We start from the raw sequence: 20,378 nt of genomic DNA on the forward strand, positions 1-20,378 counted from the left end.
TCAGCAGTAAGAAAGAACTTGGAATTACAGGGAACCAGTCATCACTTTGGAATATCCCAAAGTTCAACGGTTCATTTATTATCGAAGTATACATCTCTGAAATCCTTCTTCTCCAGGTAGCCATGAAACCAAGAAAGAAAAGAATCATCAACCCCAAATTCCAGCTCCCTGCGCAAAAAAAACAAAAAGCAAAAACTGAGCAGACTCATCAAACCCCAAATCCTTCCTCCTGCACAAGAAAATTAACAAAAACAGGCAGGCACATCAACCCCCAGATCACTTCTCCCTGCACAATAAAACGAGAAAGATTGGGTGAAAAACGCAGTATATTAAAAAATCTATAGACTGGAAAAAGAATTCTATGGTCCAAGTCCACATCCAAAACACAGAAACCCTGGGCAGCGTTCTCAGGGCACAACAGCAGGCTCTCCTCGCCTTCTGTATTTGCCTCGATCCTTCAATCTCCCTCATCGCTTTAGTCGATGCACAATGGAAGCTTTAATAAGTGAAATAGAGTCTTAACATGGGCTTGCACCCTGTCCCGCAGCCTGCCTGCTACGAGGTATGCACAAGCTACCTCTGTTTCCCAGAATCATCTGGGAGACTGCAGAGCACTGGAACTGGAGCACCCAAACCATCTCTGAACTTCCACATTCGTCTTAATGTTTCAGTCTTCCTGGTAACTTTAATCGGCGAAGTGGAGTCAAACATTGGTTCGTGTGGAGTCCCACAACCTGCTGCCTGAGGTTTTCTCACTCTGCCTCTGTCTCCCAAAATCTTCTGGGAGACTGCAGAGCACTGAACCACCCAAACCATCTCTGACAACAAACCACAGGCCTAGACAGTTCCCGAATCACATTCAAGATGAAAAACAAACGTAGAAGACATAAAAGAAGTGAAATATATGGTTTCATGATCTATCCAGAAGAGATATTAATAAAATGTAATGACAGATCTTCACATAAGCAAAGCAATTCAGATAATTGTGATAAATACAGTGAATTGGTTATCAGGAAACCAAAGTGCTGGAAGATCTGTTTCTGTCTAAACCACCCAACTGGCCCGTGAAAATTATGATTCCCACCCAGGCTAGTCCCATTTGCCTGCATTTCTTCATGGTTTAAAATATCATCCAGAAGGGGAAACACAAGAGTTTCAACTGAGAATGTTTTTGTGCAAGTGATTGTTATAGGTGTCAAATTCTTCAACTTTTGAATCTGGCATAAGAACTACCCACTGCACTTGAATTATATCTGGTCTCCCAAATCCTTGTTTTTTTTCCTGATTAAGAATTAATTTGTAGGTATGACAGTTACCTGAATTGCTTTGTTTATGTGAAGTTTTGAAACACTAACTTTCAAACTGCCATTCAGGATAATATTCAGCAACTGCTCCGCAGGGGTGGGTGATAGATGTAAATGATTGACACAAAAACAACTTGACCTCCACAGAATTGCATTCCTATGGGGTGAGTACTAGCAGCAAATCACCAGTTATTAACTGTGTGTAACAATGCAAGCCCCTTGAAGTAAACAGTTGGAAATTTCCAAAAATTATTTTTTTCTTTGCTGTATTTAAATGAAATGAACATTTTAAAAGTAGCCAGCAAACACTGAAACCTCCCTCTGTTGTTTTTTTTCATGCGCCACCCTTTCTTCCCTACATACCCAGTTTTCAAGGATTGAAAGGGCACCTGCCCATGGTTCCATATTGTTCTGTGGCAAATTTCACTGTTTTCCAGTGTCCTAGTGACAGTCATCAACAGGTCTGTCATCACATTAATTCTTTCCATGATCTAGTTCCATCCTCTTTTAAGAAATGTATGTTCTCTACATATTCTCAGGTGATTTTGCTCAGGGTTCTCACACTAACTGAGTGGGAGAAGCCTCTGGCAGTCAGGGTCAATTTATGGATATTGCATCTTAGCTGTCTGGACACACAACCCTGGGCAGTACAATATGGAGAGCAAGTCCCCCTCTCCACACATCTGGTGAACTCAAAGGAAGTCCAGAGACCAGCAGTGTCGCAGGAGTTGAACTCAATGCACGGCTGCCTTAGGGTCTCCAGCTCCGGGCTTTTCCCTCTCGGGTTACTCCAGAAGCTTTCCCAATGAGTGAGTATACCATGGCCACAAGGCAGCGAATGTTTGAGATTGGAGTTCTCCTCCTAGATGAGGTGTCAACCATTTCTGATGTTGCCCATTTGCCCAAAGCAGGTAACCGACCTTTGCCCCTTCTCCTGCCAGTAGAAACAATTCTGCCAGGCTCAGTAGCTAAGCCACTCGTGAAGGTCAGGAGCTGGACTTGGTTGTCAGAGGCTGTTTGAGGCCCTTGCCATTGAGAGCATTTAATGGGTAGTGTGAGCTTGTCCCTATTACCACCTCCAGCTATGACAGCCATGAGGAACATTAACTGTCAGTAACAGCTAACAGTAACCAGCCTTTGCACCCTTTTAATGAAATAGAAATGGATGATTACAGAAGAAAATACAATTACTTTGAAATAATGCAAATGTTGTCAGTAGCTAACCTTGTCCATTGCAGCCTGTGTAGGCTGGAGGAACAGCCCTCTAAATTCATCTGAAAGTTTCCTGATGATATACAGATGAGTGCCACTGTAAGTTGTGAAGAGCATGCAGAGGAAATGTGAATGACTAAGGTTACAGCAGTGGAAAATGAAGTAGGAGGTGATGACATTCAGTTTGGTAGAAAGACAGTTGAATGAGCAAAGGTGGCTGTGCTCAGAGGGACTTTGATATTGGACACAAATCACAAAGTTAACAAATAATGAAGAAAGCAAGCAATATGTTGGTTTTGGGTATCAACACACACAAAATGCTGGAGGAACTCAGCTGACCAGGCAGCAAGTATGGGGGGAAAACTACAGGTGTCATTTCGGGCCAAAATGTCGGCTGTACTTTACATAGATGCTGTCTGGCCTGCTGAGTTTCTCCAGTAGTTTGTGTGTGTTGCTCAGATTTCCAGCATCTGCAGATATTTCTCTTGTTTGATGGTTTAGGGTATGAAAGATTATCAGCACACACGCCTGCACCTGAAATGTGTGCAGATCTTAGTCCTACACAAAGTGGGGTGTATTTGTGATAGTGTAGTGAGCTTCTACCAGATTGATTCCTGCTGTGGATGGGGGCAGAGGGCAAGGCACATAGCCTGTAGGCAGTGAAGGCAGGTAATGCTATCTCACTGGCTCTTCACTCAGTCCTGAAACATCTGGACAGTGAAGATGCATAGACCTTGAAGTTCTTCATTGACTACAGCTCAGCATTCAATGCTGTTATCCCCTCAAAACTAATCAATAAGCTTCAAGACCTTGGCTTCAATACCTCCTTGCAGACCCCAGTCAGTTCGGATTAGCAACATCTCCTCCACAATCACCAGCAGCACAGGTGCACCACAAGGCTAGGACCTGGTTCCAGCATGCAAGAGCCATTACAGAGATAGCATGGTAGTGCCTCTGTTTTCTTAGAAGTTTGTGAAGATTCAGTATGACATCTAAAACATTGACAATCTTCTATAGGTGTGTGGTAAAGAGCATATTGACTGATTGTCACAGCCTGGTATGGGAACATCAATACCCCTGAACAGAAAAACCTACAAAAAATGGTGGATACTGTCCAGTCCATCACGGGTAAAGCCCTCTCCATCATTGAGCACATCTACACGGAGCACTGTCATAGGAAAGCAGCAGCCATCGTTAAAGACAATATACAGGAGCCTCTGGACCCCCACCGCCAGGTCCAGGAACAGTCATTACCTCAGCTCATGAACCAGAGGGAATAACTTCATTCAACTTCTCTCATCCCAACACTGAACTGTTCCCACAACTTATGGACTTATTTTCAAGGACTCCTCTCATGTTCTTGATATTTATTGTTATCTTTATGTAACACTTGCCCAACAGGCTGGTATATGTCGAGGGGAAAAAAGTCCAGCCGCTCACCAACCCCCTTCTGCCGTATACGCAGGTGCTGTGGGAATCAAGTTAATGCCGCGTCACACAAACAGTATCAAACTCACACCAGATACTGTTATGGAATAGATTTTAAAGATTTTACTAAAACTAAATGAGTACTAACAATACAGTATATAAGAAGGAAAAGAAAATAAAGTAAAAGGTGCCAAACTTATCAGAGTTCAGTCAGTTTAGTGCAAATCGTTGGAGCTCAGCCATCGAACCATTCGACCCCTCGTCACTTTCCTCCGACCCCCACGTCTTCACATCTGGGACCACCGAGCAGTGCAGTGCACGTCCACCTTCCTCGGCGTCTTCTTCCCGACTCTTGAAAAGACCGCGAAAACCCCTGTCCCAGACTCACAAGACAAAATAACATTCCCCCATTGGTTAACAAATGAATACAATCCCCATTATCAGCAATTCTAAAGTTAAACAACTGCGAGAGAAAACACTTATAACAAAAAAGCATTCCTACTCTTAACAAAACAAAGAAGCCATTTTGATTAACATACGCAGTACATCGTACATTTATTATTTCTTATTTTCTTTATGTATTTGCAATTTGTTGTCTTTTGCACATTGGTCATCTGTCCTGTAGGGTGCAATCTTTCATTGATTCTATTGTGTTTTTTTGGATTTACCATGAATGCGCATAAGAAAATAAATCTCAGGATTGTATATGGTGACATATGTACTTTGATAATAAATTTACTTTGGAAGTTGAACTTTGAAATGCTTTCTTTAAAATGTTTTTCATGGTTCTTGACAGAGTAAAAGGATTAATGTCTTCCTCTGGCTGGGGTCTCTAGAATCTAGGTTTTTTTGAAAACATGGTGTTTGCTAGTTTGGAGGACCACAGCCTTGTTGTGGTTTGAAGGTTTGCATCCCTCAATGACCTGAAGAGCTATGTTGGTTGGAATCGGGGCTTTATGTTTTGGCTCTTGGTAGGGTCACCCATGCCAAACAGGTCCAAGGGTAGAGGACAGGCCAAGAGTGGTCCACCAACCCTCCAGGTTTGTGGGTTCAGCTCAGTGCTAACAACCTGACTGGTAAAGCAAAACTGTTACAGAAGTAGCAATGACTTCTGAGTGTGATAGTATTCCGGATTCTCCACCTGGAACTTGCATGACTGACAGTAGTGAAAAGCAAGCTACTGACATGCTGAAGGAAGCCCTGAATGCCATCAGAGAGGGAAGATATTCATTGCTGCCTTATATGCGAATGGCATAACAGGTAATAGGTAGGTTGGCTCTTTGGGAGATAGAGATTGTTTACTCAGAGGGTATTTGGAGTTGCCTACCCAAGGGCGCTTTGGAGGCTCTGACAGTGAGTATATTAAAAGAGATTGATGTATTTTTGGATATGGCGAGGTGGCCCTGAAGCAGAAGGTGATTTGTGATGTTATTCACAGGTATTGACCTCTGTGGGGGCTTTATTCTGTTTATATTTCTGTATCCTTCCATAAATCAAAGTCAGAAGTTACCTTATTGTTTGCAACAACTGCCACTTTGGCCTTTGGCTTTGATTCTGAATAGTTTGTGTCTCATTGTGATGCTGTTCGGGTGATATTAAAAATGGCAGGACGAGGTTGGTATCTGGTTTGGACAAGTTGAGCCATGTGAACTATTTTCTGGTCATATACCTAGAAAAGGTGTTGAACCTAAGTGTCTTGTAGAATATTGCTACTTGATCTGCGAGGGGTCTAATTGTATTGACATTATTTTTTCTTGATCTCTGCAGCAGCTGTACCAGATTCAACAGGTCACCATGCCAGCCGGACAGGACATCGCCCAGCCCATGTTCATCCAATCCACTAATCAGACTGCAGATGGACAGACTGCCCAGGTCACGGAATAGTCCAACATGATGGAGAGGTGGAAGCAACTGTCACAGAAGCCATTGTATAAATAGTACAGTAACTAAATAACTGGGATAGAAATTGAATTTTTAAAGTTTTTTTCACCATTGCATTGTGTTAAGTAAAATTAATTGTACATATATAAAATGCAATAAACTCCTTCTGAGAAGCTTTGTAACCCCAAATACAAGAGTCGATGGAAGGAGAATTTTTGTCTGTGCTGATTATCCAGTACCATCACTGACCATATTGCTGTTCTCTTGTTCAGTTGTACAGTGTTGTGCCTGACCTTTTTTTATATAAAGAAATGCAACTCATGTTAAAAATGGAAGTAACCTAGACAACTGTGTTTCTTGCTGAATTAATAAGGGGTAGTTTAAGTCACAATTTTGTAATAATAGGTTTATAAACAAGTATTCCCTCTCAGTCTTAATCATCGAAAGATCTTTACATGAACATTGGCTAGAATTTCAAGAATGGATCATTAGGATGCATTTGTAGTGTCAGATTCAACTTCCTGCAAGAGGATTTCTTTTGTGGCTCTTGGGTTTGCCACAGTAAATGTAAATTCTGTGGAATGCTAAATATTATTTGCAGGATGCATTCTCAATAACTGTTGTCGTGTGTTTTAGCTGTTGGAAAAAATGTTTTTTTTCTCTTATGTTTAAAACGTTTCAATTGTTTTTATAAAATACTGATTGTTCACATGAAATAGGTGTTAAAGTAACTATACCTTGGATCTAGCTACGTAACTGACTGGTTAACTGCTTGGGGCCGTAAAGCTGAACAGGTTGGTCAGGGATTGCGTTAGGTGTAGATCTATTCATGAAGGATCTCTGATTAAATTTTTCCCAGTTCTGCAGCATGCTGCAAGTCTAGTAATTCCCTGGAATGCCAAGGTAAATCAGCTGCCTTCCAAGACATGTATTGCATTTCTCCATACTGCTCGATAATCTGAATGAGGGGGATCCTTTCATCCAACTAGCAATAAATCTTGCACTGTACCTTCACTGCAACTTCTAACTTGCATTTTGATAACTCTGGGATTTTTGCCCATGTTGATCATTGCATGAAGAATATTCTGGTGGCAGTACTGCAGCAGGCTGTTGTTCCCTGGGACCCATGTACAGTGGACAGTTACCAAAGTATTCTTTGGCATCTGGTGGTCCTTCATTTTAAACTGGAAAGATCTAATTTCTTCAACTTTTCTCATAAGAAATCCATGACACTGATTTTAGAGCCCATGGGTGTTTTCTGCTTTGTTTCAGTGTCGCCTTTTCTGTTTTGCTGACCAGAGAAAGAAACTGTAGTAAAGAATGTAACAGGACTTGGCAGAAGCTGCTTGTTACATGTGTTGTTGAGCATTGAATCAGCTTGTTAGTTGCTCCTCTGCACAGTATTATGGCCATTCTCAGGCTATGAGTGATGCTGATTGAGCCAGCTTTTATCACTCAGCCCTGATACCCTGGTGAAATAATAGACAGCCACCTGGAATTGTAATCATCGTGGTGAAGATGGTCTTTCAGTCAGAACTTAGAAACATGAGAAGGCCGTAAGTCCCTTGGGCCACTTTTGCCACTTTGTGAGATCACAGCTGATTTGTTGCTCTGTATACCTATTTTTTTCAATGTAACTCTTTGGTTAATAAAATCCTACAATCTCAAGTTTATCCTCTGGCTTGACAAAAGTTGCCATGTGCCAAAGAGAGTTCCAATTGTTTGTCACCATATGTGAAGAGAAATACATTGGACCTGCTTATTTTTTCCTTTGCTCCCAAGGGGGAAGATATGTCCCAGCAGTTATTGTTCCCTCCTATGTATCCTGTCAGATCTCCGTAATGCTTCAAAAATGTTTAATCAAAGCACTCTTTAATCATTTGAATTCCAGGAAAGCAGCCATCGTTCCAGGATATTGACCTAATGTTTGGAGCTATAATTGACTTTTAACAGAGCTTCGTATCTCTATTTTGACAATGTGCAAAGAGTAAATGCTGCTGTATTCCTCCTGTGAGGCAGATCTGCCAGTATTGCTTCATCTTGTTTCTGCTTTAGTTGGAACAGTTTGCCTCACATTTTCGCAATTTCCAAAATTAAATGCATCCTCTCAGTTCTACTGCCTGAATAAGATAACGTCCTGAAAAAAGTTAAAAACGTGCAATCGTTGCTGTATTTCCAAACATAATAGAGAGGTTACTGGAAGGTTTTGGGTGGTCCATAGAAAATCCATAGTCCTTTCAAGTTCCTGTAATTATTAAATCTAAATTAATTCATGTTAATTGTACAGTAATCTTTTCTATTATCTTTGGAGAACATAGGGAGTAGAAGATGAATTGGCCTCAAGCCTGCTCTATTAGGAAGTTGGTTGATTTAATCTTTGATCTCAACTTTCATTTCTTTCCAGATCCCTTTTATCACCACCCACCCACCCACCTTCCCCTTCTCGTGCTCTCACATATCACCCGCCGGCTTGTACTGCTCCTCAAATCTTTTTGTTCTGGCTTCTGCAGCCTTCCTTTCCAGTTCTGATGAAGGGTCTCAGCCTGAAACACCCCTCCATAGATGCTGCCTGACTTGACTTCCTCTAGCATTCTGTGTGTATTCCCCGGTTTAGTAACTTACTATTGAGAGACAGTGTTCTTGACTTTGAAGCACTGTAGGGAAGAAAAAAATATTTGCTTGAAAATTTTAAAACTTTCTGTAACCCATGTAAACAGTTAAAGATTAGATTGCCAGAGCAAGGCCGATGCTAGTCTCATGTCATTTATTGGAAACCTTCTCTGTTCATCTAACCAGCAGGGGCCAATTTCCTAATTGTACTGCAAGCTGTTCATTGGTTATGAACAGCAATCTGTGGACATCTGTACATAGATAGATCTAACTTGTGTACATGATGCTCATTCCTACACATGGCAGAACTGGTTTCCCCACTTTTAGCAACTTTCACTTCTGTGTACTTTTGTTGCTGTGTATTGCAAAACTGCTGGTAAATTTACCACATCAAACAATTTTTGTATATTTTCCAATTTATAGACAAATTGGATATCTGTAACAACAGAACCTGTTTGTTCCAATGGGAGAACAGTCCATAGGATAGTGCAGAAGGAAGCTATTCAGTTCATCTAGCTGATGATTGCTATTTTGAAAAAATATCCAATTAGGGAGCCAGTTAAGTACTTGAAAAGATGAAATTTTGCAGAGCTTTGGAGAGAGGTGGGATTAGCTGGATTACTGTGCCAGAGAGTTGCTACTGATCCAACAGATTGAGGAGTCAGTCTCCTTCAATGCTGTAACTTTAATATGATTACATATGAAGATAACAAATTATGAACAATCCCTGCTTTGTCATTTAATTAGTTCACAGCAGGTCTGATTTCTAGTTTTATTTTCTTACCTGTTTGTCATATCCCTACAAACTCTTAAAGGATTGGTCCTTGATCTGTTTGCAAAGTTACAGCATCTGTTTCCACCACCCTTGGGGTAGTACCTCCCAAATTATAATGTCCAGGATTATTTTCCCTTGCATAAAAGTTTTTACTTTAAATCTTTCATCTCTAACATTTTGGAATATTCCAGGCCATGGAAAAAAATGTTCTTGCCTAATGCACTTGGGATTTTGAATGTGTCTACCAACTTTCCTGCTCACCTTTTCTGCTAGGGCATAAAACTGATAACTAATGTGATATCTAAGGAACCAGATATTTTGTGTTTTAGTGTGCACCTCCTCCTGTAGCATGGGGTTTATTTTCTAGGCAGTACACTGACATGGAATAATCTGACTTGGTGCTGATAGTCCACTCCTTCCAGAAGTCAATGGCACAGAACCGAGAAAGTTCTTAGGTGTTGTTTATTGATCTTTTAAAGAATTGGTAATACTAATACTGGAACAAAACTGGAGGAACTTTTTTGCCCTAGGGAGTGAGCTGAAACCAGCTGTGTCCTTGTTTAGTGTCAGTGAAAGCTGTTTCTATGTCAGAAAATTTTATCATCCCTAAAAATGATTTCTCCTTTGTTGAGCTCTCACTTTGGGTGCGCCTGAGGGAACTATGGTTAGTTTTTTTGTATTATGTGGGTAAAAACCATTTTCTTTGGGTCTGTGACAATATAGACATCGTGAATAGATTTAGGCGGGTGTCAAGATGATGCACACTTGAAACTGCAGTATTCAGACCTATCTGTGAAGTGTCATAAGCAGTCATAGATCATGGCATTTCCAAAGTTGTGATTGGCATTATGAACCTCCCTTTCCCCATTCCTATTCCACCCCTTTCTTTCTCCTCTTTTGGAATTATTCTTATTTATTATAGCCCATTTCCAGTAGTGGATTTTATTAAATAATTGCCTGCAGCCTCAACTGAGATGACAAGACGTCCACACAAGTCATGTTTCTACTGAGCTTCTGCATCCGTCCTTTAAAAAGATGGGGTTAAGGGTTTAGAAGGTGCAAACTTTGCAGCCACTCCTGGAGGTGAAATCCTCTCCCTGAAATGGTTGAGTGCCATTTCCAGGGTGCAAATCTGGTATGCTGGGTCTTGTGCTACACAATGTTTTGCACTTCTCCGACGCGTGTGATACACTGGGTGCATTTGTGAAATTGTCTTACAGATTTTCCGATATCCAGAATCTTTGATATTAGCCCAGTTATACTTTATATACCTTTAGAAATAAAATGTTTTTTGTTATAACACTTGGATCAAGTTTTATTTAAACATTGATGAAGTGTTGGGGGGTGGGGTTAAAGAAGCTTGCAGCTCAAAAGGCTTTTTCATTCTTTCTATCTTTGCAGCACAAAATTAAAGCTCCTCTGTGGTTTCTCCATAGCCATCTTTCATGCCTTCAAAAATGTAATTACTTCTGTGTGAGTGACTTTACTGTGTGCATTATAGCTACTGTGTGTTCCAACATAATAGCAATTAGACTTACAAAGTGGTTGTAAAGTTTTCAAGGTGCCCTGAGGTTATAGGTGCTGCATAAATGCAGATTAATTTATTTAGGCAATTGCCTATTCCAGTGCAGATCCTGTAGCTCATTACTATTGATTCCTAGGGGCTGTTAACTCAGTGACTGTAGAATATATAAGTGAGGTTAACATTTGGTATGGCCAATGTCACTGAAGGACAGAAGCATGCAGAAATGTAACTTTAGCAATCCTTTGCACGTGCAGAGTAACCCACATCATATATATCCAACAAACATATGTTCACATCCTACAATTTTTCTAGTGTTACCTGCTGTATTACCTGGAAGATCTAACTCTGGAATTGAATTTGCTTTCCCACCTATTCAGTCACCATAATTTCAGATTACTTTGAACTCGGCAGTCGTGCCAGTTTATTTCAATATCATTTAATGGAGTCCATATCATGTTGTTGGTACTTATTTCCCCTTAACTGGTGGCTTAACATAAATGACAGCAGTTCTGCAAAACCTGCATTTATTTTTATTTCCCTTCTGGCACTTAACCCTACAAGCAGCAGAAGTGCTTCAGCTGTCCATTTACCTCTTCCCTCGCCTCTATTCAGGGCCTCAGACAGTCTTTACCGATGTGGCAGCACTTCACCTGTTATTACCAGTGGAACCTCCTCTACACTTGTGAGAACTGACGCAGATAGGGCGACTGCTTTGTCGAGCACCTCCACTCCATCCACAATAAGTAGATTTACCAGTGGCCAACCCGTTTCAATTCCACACAGGTCAGCCATCTCCTCCTCTGTCATGATGAGGCCACTTTAAGGTTTGCACCTTGTATTCCATCTAGATAGAACATCAATTTCCCTGACTTCTAGTAATATTTTTACCCCTTCCCTCTACTTTGGTTCCCTCACTGGCCTCTTTTCTCCTCACCTACATATTGGCCTGGTGCCCTTCCTCTTTCCTTTTCACCCATGGTCCACTCTCCTCTCCTATCAGATTCCTTTCTCTCCAGCCCTTTATCTTTTCTATCTATCACCTCCCAGCTTCTTACTTCATTAAGACCATAAGAAAGAGGAGCAGAAGTAGGCCATTTGGCCCATTGAGTCTGCTCTGCTATCCAATCATGGGCTGATCCAATTCTTAGTCATCCCCACTCCCCTGCTTTTACCCCATACCCTTTGATGCCCTGACTAATCAAGAACCTTCTATCTCTGCCTTAAATACACCCAATGACTTGGTCTCCACAGCCACAACTGGCAACAAATTCCACAGATTTACCACCCTTTGACTGATGTAATTTCTTCGCATCTCAGTTCTAAAGGGACGTCCTTCAATCCTGAAGTCATGGCCTCTTGTCCTCATGGAAAATAACTTTGCCATGTCTAATCTATTCAGGCCTTTTAGCATATGGAATGTTTCGTTGAGATCCTACCTCATTCTCCTGAACTCCAGGGAATACAGCCAAGACCTGCCAGACGTTCCTCATACAATAACCCTTTCATTCCCATCTGACTTAACCTACCCCTTCTGGGTATCCTCTTGCCCCCGTCCCACCTTATTCTGGCATCTTTCCTGTCCTAATCAAAGATCCCAACCTGAAATGTTGACTGCCTATTCACTCCCATAGATGCCTGACTGACGGGCTGTGTGTTGATCTGAATTTCCATCATCTGCAGAATCTCCCATGTATTTTTATTTTGAATGCACTGTTCTCTAAGCTTTTCTCGTATGTATACTTTCTGATTCTTTTTGCAATAACACTGAACTGATTTAGTGAATGAGAAGAACAATTATAGAGCTGGATTGAGGAACCGTCAAGCGGAAGATCTGAGATAGCTGATTTATTGAGCATCAGGAGTCTGTTGTTTTCTTACATGACAGGGGGTGGAGTTTCAAGATGGCGACGTAAACATCTGCCTTTTAGGCGCTCTTCTTACATGACAGACAAGTACAAGCTGTCAGTTATCAATTGAGTCATCAGTCTTGGGTTTCTGGATAATACTCTGAGGTAAGATCCTGGATAAGCCTTTGTACTTGGCCTGGAAACTGATATCACCATGTGTCTCGCAGATGTTGCAGGCCAGCTAACTTGCTTTTTTTTGGACTTGATAATCAATGGGCTTTAGCCCATTGATTGTAAAGGTGGTTAAGAAAATCACAAACACATGATTTTCTTATTTTTTTAAACCAAACCCCTGTGTTGGGTCCCATAGCTGATGGGACAGAGGGCAGAGATATTAGTATGAGCAATTATACAATTCCCATGGGTACTAAAAATGAATATTTCTCTGCAGCCTACCTGTGGTTTTAATAATGAAATCACAGCCTACCACTCATTTTGCATCAGTCATCAAAGTATGGAGCCAGCACAACAGAGCAGCCACATGGTGGTCAGTGTGGTGCTTTATAGCGCTAGTTGTAAGATCAGGATTCAATTTCTGTTGTCTGTAAGGAATTTGTACATTCGCCCCGTGACCATGCGGGTTCCAGTTTCCTCCCAGATTCTGAAAGCATGCAGGTTAGGGTTTCTAAATTGTAGGCATGTTTGACACTTGTGCGCTGCCCACCACAAACCTCACTGATTTAATTTGTTGCAAATGATGCATTTCACAGTGTTTTGATGGAATGCGACAAATGAAACGTATTTTTTTCTCTTGTCTTTGAGGGAGTATATAATTTTAGCAAAGACATGCCCAAATATTAATATACAAAGTGTCTTGAGATTTATTGTTTGGAAAATTTTCAGGCATCTTTGATCTTAAAGAACACGGAAGGTATGGGTAGAATGAAAGGATAAAGTTGTATTCATTTACGTTGGTTTGTTTCCAGCTCGAGTGATCTGATTTCGATCCTGCCATCTAGTGCTGTATATGTGGAGGTTTTGCAATTCTCACTATGATTACATGGGTTCCCTATGTGATAAGATCTTGTCCTGCACCCCAAAGGCATGTGAATCTGTAGCTTATTTAGTCTCTAGTGTGTAGCTGAATGGTGGGGAGTTGATAGGAATGTGAGGACAGAATAAAAGGAAATTGGTAGAAATGAGGCCTGGTGATTGGCACAGACTCAGTTGACTGAAGAGACACCTTCAGTTTTTGAATGAGATAATGCGGTAGCTGGTTTGTGCATACATGTATGTCAAAACCGAAACTCGTTTAATGGCCAGAGAATCTGTTTTGGCGGTGTAGGTTAGGTGATGAGAAAGCACCATTGGATATGGAACACTGCGTTCAGAGAGTGAATACACTGGGGCTGAATGTCTGGGATGCAAGTCACTGAATGGTGCAAAGGTGAGAGGAATGGAGACTATTTGGGGTGAGTGCTCCAGGGCTTTAAGGGTAGGGGGCCACGAATATAGGAACTAAGGAAAGGGAAAATATGGCAGAGTAGGTAAACTGGGTACTTTCTCCTCCGCTCTGTATTTCACACTCTCCATATTCCACTAATACACAATCTTTTTTCCCTAAATTCCCACTGACCCATTTTCTTAGATACAGTTTGCTCATCCACTCTTATTCTAAATACACATTCCACCTGTACATCTGTTCTCTCCATTTATATTCTCTTCCCCCACACACTCCTGCCATTTAACTTCATACCTCCACACAAGTTAACTCTTTGCTCAGTGTCTTTTTCTCATGCTGTCCCCTTAAACTGATATTTTTACAAACACTTAATTTTCTTCATGTGATCCCTTGCAGCCCATGTTGCTCTCCCCATTTTCATCGTCCTTCCAATTTCCTGCAATACTCATCCCAAATTCTCTGTCTAACTCTATAACCTCAATGTACTCTGTTCCCTCCCTCTCCAACAATCACCTAATGTTTCCTATCAGCTTCTCTACCCTCTACTCTCAGCTCAGAAGGAAAGGGGGGAAAAGAGGAGAGCAGTAGTGATGGGGGATTCGATAGTTAGGGGGGACAGATAGGAGGTTCTGTGGAAGAGATCGAGAACCCCGGATGGTCTGTTGCCTCCCTGGTGCGAGGGTCCACGATATCTTGGATCGAGTTCTCAGTGATCTCGAGGGAGAGTGAGCAACCAGATGTCGTGGTCCACTTAGGGACCAATGAGGTGGATAGGAAGAGGGAGGAGGTCCTGCAAAGAGAACTTAGGGAGTTAGGTGCAAAGTTGAAGGACAGGACCTCCAGGATTGCAATCTCAGGATTGCTACCCGTGCCACGTGCTAGTGAGGCTAGAAATAGGAAGGTAATATGTGGCTAAGGAGTTGGTGCAGGAGAGAGGGCTTCATGTTTCTGGACAATTGGGCCTTGTTTCAGGGAAGGTGGGACCTGTTCCGACAGGATGGGTTGCACCTGAACTGGAGGGGGACTAACATCCTTGTGGGAAGGTTTGCTAATGCTGCTCTGGGGGGGGGGGGTTTAAACTAGATTTGCAGGGGGAGGGGAACCAGAGTGTTAGAGCAGATAGTGAGATGGAGGAGGATGAAGGTCGTGCAAGAGCTGCAAGTATAGTGCATGGAGTAAAGCCAGATCTAACATATAAAGAGGATTTGAAGAAAGAGAAACAATAAAGAGTGTAAAGGTAGTAAGGTAGAAGGGCTAAAGTGTGTGTACTTCAATGCAAGAAGCATCAGGAACAAAGGTGATGAACTGAGAGCTATGATGTAGTGGCCATTACAGAGACTTGGCTGGCACCAGGGCAGGAATGGATTCTCAATATTCCTGGATTTCAGTGTTTTAAAAGGGACCGGGAGGGGAGGAGGGGTCGCATTACTGGCCAGGTATACTATTACAGCTACAGAAAGGGTGGGTAACATAGCAGGATCCTCTTTTGAGTCAGTATGTGCAGAAGTCAGGAACAGGGAGGGAGCAGTTACTCAACTGGGGGTATTCTATAGGGCCACCTGGTAGCAGCAGAGATATCAAGGAGCAGATTGGGAGGTAGATTTTGGAAAGGTGCAATAATAGCAGGGTTGTTATCACGGGTGACTTTAACTTCCCTAATATTGATTGGCACCTGATTAGTTCCAATGGTTTAGACAGGGCAGAGTTTAAGTGTGTCCAGGGCAGGTTCCTGTCACAGTATGTAGACAGGCTGACTAGGGGAAATGCCATACTAGATCTAGTATTGGGTAACGAACCGAGTTAGGTCACAGATCTCTCAGTGGGTGAGCATCTGCGGGACAGTGACCACCGCTCCCCTGGCCTTTAACATTATCTTGGAAAAGAATAGAATCGGAGAGAACAGGAAAATTTTTTAATTGGGGAAGGGCAAATTATGAGGCTATAAGGCTAGAAATTGCAAGTGTGAATTGGGATGATGTTTTTGTAGGGAAATGTACTATGAACATGTGGTCGATGTTTAGGGATCTTTTGCAGGATGTTAGGGGTAAATTTGTCCTGGTGTGGAAGATAAAGAATAGTAGGGTGAAGGAACAAGTGAGGTGGAGAATCTAGTCAGATGGAAGAAGGCAGCATACGTGAGGTTTGGCGGGGGGGGGGGGGGGGAATCAGAATGTGAGTGCAGGGATTAAGGTAGAAGGATAAGGGCATGATGCTAAGAGTTCTGAGTTGATGAGGAAGGACAGGCAGGGGACAGAACATAATTGTAGCCAGTTAAAGGGATTGAAATGTGTCTATATCAATGCTAGGAGTATTAGGAACAAGGAGGATGAATTTAGAGCATGGATTAGTATGTGGAACTATGATGTTGTGGCCATTACTGAAACTTGGAGGAAGGGCAGGATTGGATGATGCAGGTCCCGGGGTTCAGGTGTTTTAAAAGGAATAGGATGGGGTTTAGAAGAGGTGGGGGGGGGGAGTGGCATTGCTGGTCAGGGATAGTATCACGATTTTAGTATCACGATGCTGCAGAAGGAGTGTCCACGGAGTCGGTCTGGGTGGAAGACAGAAATAGGAAGGGATCAATCACTGTGCTGGGAGTAGTCTATAGGCCCCCAAATAGCCCTTGGGACACCGAGGAGCAGATAAGCAGGCAGATTTTAGAATGGTGCAGGAAATACAGGGTAGTAGTTATGGGTGATTTCAACTTCTCTCATATTGACTGGTACCTCCTGACTGCAAGGGGGATAGATGGGGCTGAATTTGTCAGGTGTGTTCAAGAAGGATTCCTGACACAGTATGTGGAATGGCTGACGAGAGGAGAGGCTATACTGGATCTAGTTCTGGATAATGAACCTGGTCAGGTGACAGACCTCTTGTTGGGGGAGCATTTTGGTGAGAGTGACCACAACTCCCTTAGCTTCAGCATAGCTATAGAAAGGGATAAAATCAGATGAAATGGTAAAGTGCTTAACTGGGGAAGGACTAACTTTGAAGGGATGAGGCAGGAACTAGCAAGAGTAAATTGGAAACAGATGTTCAAAGGGGAAAGCACAGAAGTAACGTGGGAGAAGTTTAGGGACCACTTGAGCTGGATTCAGGATAGGTTTGTTCCACTGAGGCAAGGAAAAAATGGTAGGAAAGGGGAACATAACAAAACATGTGAGGCAACTCAGAGAGAGGAAAAAGGAAGCATATGTTAGATGTAAGAAGCAGGAAGGGCTTATGAGAAATATAGGGTAGCCAGGAAGGAGCTAAAGAAAGGACTTATGAGAGCTTGAAGGGGCATGAGAAGTCCTTGGCATGTAGGATTAAGGAGAACCCCAAGGCGTTCTGTGCGTATGTGAAGAATAGGAGGATGACGAGAATGAAGATGGGACCGCTAAAGGATAAAGAGGGCAACATGTGCCTGGAAGCGGAGGAGGTTGGGGAGTCTTAAGTGAATACTTCAGTATTCACAAGTGAAAAGGATCTTAATCAAGATGAGGTCGAAGTAGAGTGTGCCTGGGTGCTGGACTATGTGGAGATTAAGGAAGAAGTGCTGGATCTTCTTAAAAATATTACGATTGATAAATCCCCAGGGCCAGATATGATACACCCCAGGTTGTTGAGGGAATTGAAAGAAGAGATTGCAGGAGCATTAGCTATGATCTTTGAATCCTCTTTGGTTGCAGGGGAAGTGCCGGAGGACTGGGGAATGGCAAATGTAATTCCCTTGTTTAAAAAAGGTGATAGGGAGAAACCTGGGAACTATAGACCGGTGAGTCTTACGTCAGTAGTCTGTAAACTGCTGGAAAGGATTCTTAAGGATAGGATCTATGAGCATGGATAGTCAACATGGCTTTGTGAAGGGAAGATCGTGCCTCACGAGCCTGATTAAGTTGTTTGAAGAGGTTACAAAAGAAATTGATGTGGGTAGGGCAGTGGATGTGGTCTACATGGACTTTAGCAAAGCATTTGACAAGGTCCCTCATGAGAGACTCATCCAGAAAGACAAGAGGCATGGGATAAGTGGAACCTTGGCTGTTTGGATAAAAAAATGGCTTAAAGGAAAAAAGCAGAGGGTAGTTGTGGAAGGAAAGTATTCTGCCTGGAGGTCAGTGACTAGTGGAGTGCCACAGGGATCTGTCCTGAGACCCCTGCTATTTGTGATTTTTTTTATATATATAAATGACCTGGATGTAGAGGCAGAAGGATGGGTGAGTAAGTTTGTGGATGACACGAAGCTTGGAGGAGTTGTGGATGGAGCTGTAGGTTGTCAAAGGTTACAAGAGGATATAGACAGGCTGCAGAGTTGGGCAGAAAAATGGCAGATGGAGCTCAATCCAGACAAGTGTGAGGTGATGCAGTTTGGAAGGACAAACCAGAAGACTGAGTACAGGATTAATGATCAGTTACTTAAGAGTGTGGATGAACAAAGGGACCTTGGGATTCAAATCCATACATCCCTCAAGGTTGCTACACAGGTTGATAGGGTAGCTAAGAAGGCCTATGGGATGCTAGGCTTCATTAACAGGGGGATTGAGATCATGTTGCAACTCTCTAAATCCCTGGTAAGACCCAATTTAGAGTATTGCGTTCAATTCTGGTCACTTCATTATATGAAGGACATGGAAGCTATGGAGAGGGTGCAGAGGAGATTCACCAGGATGTTGCCTGGTTTGGAGAACAAGTCCTATGAATCAAGGTTAGCAGAGCTGGAACTTTTCTCTTTGGAGTGTAGAAGAATGAGAGGGGACTTGATAGAGGTCTACAAGATTATGAAAGGCATAAATAGGGTGGATAGTCATTAACTGTTTCCCAGGGCACCGATAGTAAACACCAGAGGGCATATGTACAAAATTAAGGGAGGGAAGTTTAGGGGAGATATCAGGGGTAAGTTTTTTTACATGGAGGGTTGTGAGTGCCTGGAATGACTTGCCAGGATGGTGGTGGAGGCTAAGACATTAGGGGTATTTAAGAGCCTCTTGGACAGGCACATGGATAAAGAAAAATGGAAGGTTATGGGGTTTAGTACTTTTTTAAAGAATTATATGGGTCGGCACAACATGGAGGGCTGAAGGGCCTGTACTGTTCTGTAGTGTTCTATGGTTTAGAAAGCAAGGACCAGATGAGTTTATTGAAATATATAGGGTAGCAAGAAAGGAGCTTAAGAAGGGGCTGAGAAGAGCAAGAAGGGGGCATAAGAAGTCCTTGGCGAGTAGGGTAAAGGAGAACCCCAAGGCATTTTTCAATTACATGAAGAACAAAAGGATGACAGGAATGAAGATAGGACAGATTAGAGATAAAGGTGGGAAGATGTGCCTGGAGGCTGTGGAAGTGAGCGAGGTCCTCAGTGAATACTTCCCTTTGGTATTCACCAATGAGAGGGAACTTGATGACGGTGAGGACAATATGAGTGAGGTTGATGTTCTGGAGCATGTTGATATTAAGGAAGAGGAGGTGTTGGAGTTGTTAAAACACATTAGGACGGATAAGTCCCCGCGGCCTGACGGAATATTCCCCAGGCTGCTCCATGAGGCGAGGGAAGAGATTGCTGAACCTCTGGCTAGGATCTTTATGTCCTTGTTGTTCACGGGAATGGTACCGGAGGATTGGAGGGAGGCAAATGTTGTCCCCTTGTTCAGACAAAGTAGTAGGGATAGTCCAGGTAATTATTGACCAGTGAGCCTTACGTCTGTGGTGGGAAAACTGTTGGAAAAGATTCTTAGAGATAGAATCTGTGGACATTTAGAGAATCATGGTCTGATCAGGGACAGTCAGCATGGCTTTGTGAAGGGCAGATTGTGTCCAACAAGCCTGATAGATTTCTTTGAGGAGGTGACCAGACTTATAGATGAGGGTAGTGCAGTGGATGTGACTTACATGGATTTTTGTAAGGCATTTGACAAGGTACCACACGGTAGGTTTATTCAGAAAGTCAGAAGGCATGGGATCCAGGGATGTTTGGCCAGGTGGATTCAGAATTGGCTTGCCTGCAGCAAGCAGAGGGTCATGGTGGAGGGAGTACATTCGGATTGGAGGGATGTGACTAGTAATGTCCCACAATGATCGGTTCTGGGACTTCTACTTTTTGTGATTTTTATTAAAGACCTGGATGTTGGGGTAGAAGGGTGGGTTGGCGAGTTTGCAGGCAACACAAAGGTTGGTGATGTTGTGGATAGTGTAGGGGATTGTCAAAGATTGCAGAGAGACATTGATAGGATGCAGAAGTGGGCTGAGAAGTGGCAGATGGAGTTCAACCCGGATAAGTGTGAGGTGGTACACTTTGGAAGGACAAACTCCAAGGCAGAGTACAAAGTAAATGGCAGGATACTTGGTAGTGTGGAGGAGCAGA

General features: G+C 42.6%; 1 protein-coding gene across 5 annotated transcripts in view; it reads left to right on the plus strand.

Moving 5' to 3' along the window:
* The window catches only part of nfyc (nuclear transcription factor Y, gamma), a 97,977-nt gene extending 87,467 nt beyond the window's left edge, over positions 1 to 10,510 (plus strand). For all 5 annotated transcript variants that reach the window (XM_059954277.1, XM_059954278.1, XM_059954279.1 and 2 more), the window contains exon 11: positions 5,712 to 10,510. In XM_059954277.1, coding sequence (XP_059810260.1) covers positions 5,712 to 5,828 — 117 coding nt within the window. In that variant the 3' untranslated portion in view covers positions 5,829 to 10,510. The remainder of the gene's footprint in view (positions 1 to 5,711) is intronic.
* Positions 10,511 to 20,378: the final 9,868 nt, after the last annotated feature.

This window comes from Hypanus sabinus, chromosome 30, assembly GCF_030144855.1.
Source record: "Hypanus sabinus isolate sHypSab1 chromosome 30, sHypSab1.hap1, whole genome shotgun sequence".
In the NCBI taxonomy this organism is placed as follows: domain Eukaryota; kingdom Metazoa; phylum Chordata; class Chondrichthyes; order Myliobatiformes; family Dasyatidae; genus Hypanus; species Hypanus sabinus.